Consider the following 1,560-nt stretch of genomic DNA (forward strand, 5'->3'; position numbering starts at 1 on the left):
ACTTCAACACGTGGCAGGAGGAGCCGGGGATCGAACCAACAACCTTCTGATTGATAACTTCTGTTATGAATTGGCGCTATACGAATAAAATTGAAATGAAATTGAATTGAATTGATTCGACCAACAAAAATTTCGTAATTTTACCTGGACATAATAAACATGAAATGAGGCCCAATGGGGTAAACAGTCTAATATATTGGGACATATTGTTTTTCAGAGATTTGACCAAAAGAATTTTGGAAAAAAAAGAAAATTTCAGTGCAAATCAGTGCTCTCTGGTGAACAAACAGTTTAATAGCCTCAAAGATAACAATTCTATATGGATATTTACAGTTACTTATCAGTTTAGCCAATATTTTAGCTGGGCCTATTTATCGGTTGTCACTTTTAACTCCAAATTGAAACTACTACTTAAATGTGGAAACCTATTCCACATAACATAACATCACTCTAATGCCCCGTTGACATATCAGCGACCATGATGAAAAGATATTCATACACCAAACTGTAAACCATAATGTAAAGCATTGTGAATAATGTTTATATATAGTATTTGACTACATATATATATATATATATATATATATACACACACACAATTTTAATGACGTATTACTGTACAGTTCTGGCAACCACAGCAGCCAGTTTTTTACAGTCCTGTCAAGTGCTTCCTATTATTGTCTGGTGTACCAAATAATGAAGCCATCATTGCGTAAATCGTACCTATGCTTGTCTCACACGGTCCTTTCTGGATCTGGGTGATGCCCGGCAGTCCCTGCTGCAGAGCCTTCCTGCTGGTCGCCTTCAGCTGGCACACGTTGCCGTACGTCTTCCCGTCGCTGCCGCACACTTCCTGGCTCAACTTGCATTGACAGACGCCCTTGGAGAGCCGCTTGCCCGCCGGATGTTTGCATTCCAGTACGTCCCCGCACGGTAGGTCGTCCTTGCGGCCGCACGGCTCTCCCTCTCCCTGGGCGCACACCAGGCAACAGTTGCAGCGGTCCGGCACGTAGCCGCTGGGGCAGCTGGGACTCGGACAGGTACTCACATCGCACCGCGTTGGACACTTGGCTTTCGGCTCTGCGCCGGCAGACTCCTTGAGGTAAAGGAAGACAGCTGCGTACAGGAGGATTTGCATTTTCAATGGAGGATTTTGAGCGGAGAGAAACTAAGAGAAGTGAGGAGAAGTTTACGCGGAGATCATATTCCCTGGCTCCTCACTGCGCATCACTTTCGGGAGGCTTTACAGATGGGAATTCACTTACACGGAAAACAGAATAATAGATGTCCGTTTAATGTTGCAAAATACATCAGATTAAAGCGATCCTGATACCGGAACTCGACGATGCAGCTGTAGCGTAGGTTGTTGCGTAATTTAGCGTTCAGCGACAACAAAGCACCAGAGGACTGAGACTGGATGTGATGTTTTCTGCCTTGCCTTTGCCCAGGCTGAGTAAACATACAGTCAGTTGCAGGGTGAGTGCCTCTAGCAGTGAAGCTGGCCAGAGAGAGTGAGGGAAGATGTGGAGAGCAGCTGCGCTCCTGGAGGCGTGGCGACGG

At 45.4% G+C, this 1,560-nt stretch overlaps 1 protein-coding gene across 1 annotated transcript; it reads right to left on the reverse strand.

Annotated features, from left to right (window-relative positions):
- Nucleotides 1-690: 690 nt before the first annotated feature.
- Nucleotides 691-1,560, reverse strand: LOC118338384 (serine protease HTRA3-like; the record flags this gene model as incomplete). The annotated part of the gene is made up of 1 exon (XM_035675689.1): nt 691-1,560. A coding segment is annotated over exon 1 (448 nt), but the record flags the coding sequence as incomplete, so codon positions are not given.

Source organism: Morone saxatilis, unplaced genomic scaffold, assembly GCF_004916995.1.
Source record: "Morone saxatilis isolate NCDOM2014 unplaced genomic scaffold, NCSU_SB_2.0 Contig4, whole genome shotgun sequence".
Classification (NCBI taxonomy): domain Eukaryota; kingdom Metazoa; phylum Chordata; class Actinopteri; family Moronidae; genus Morone; species Morone saxatilis.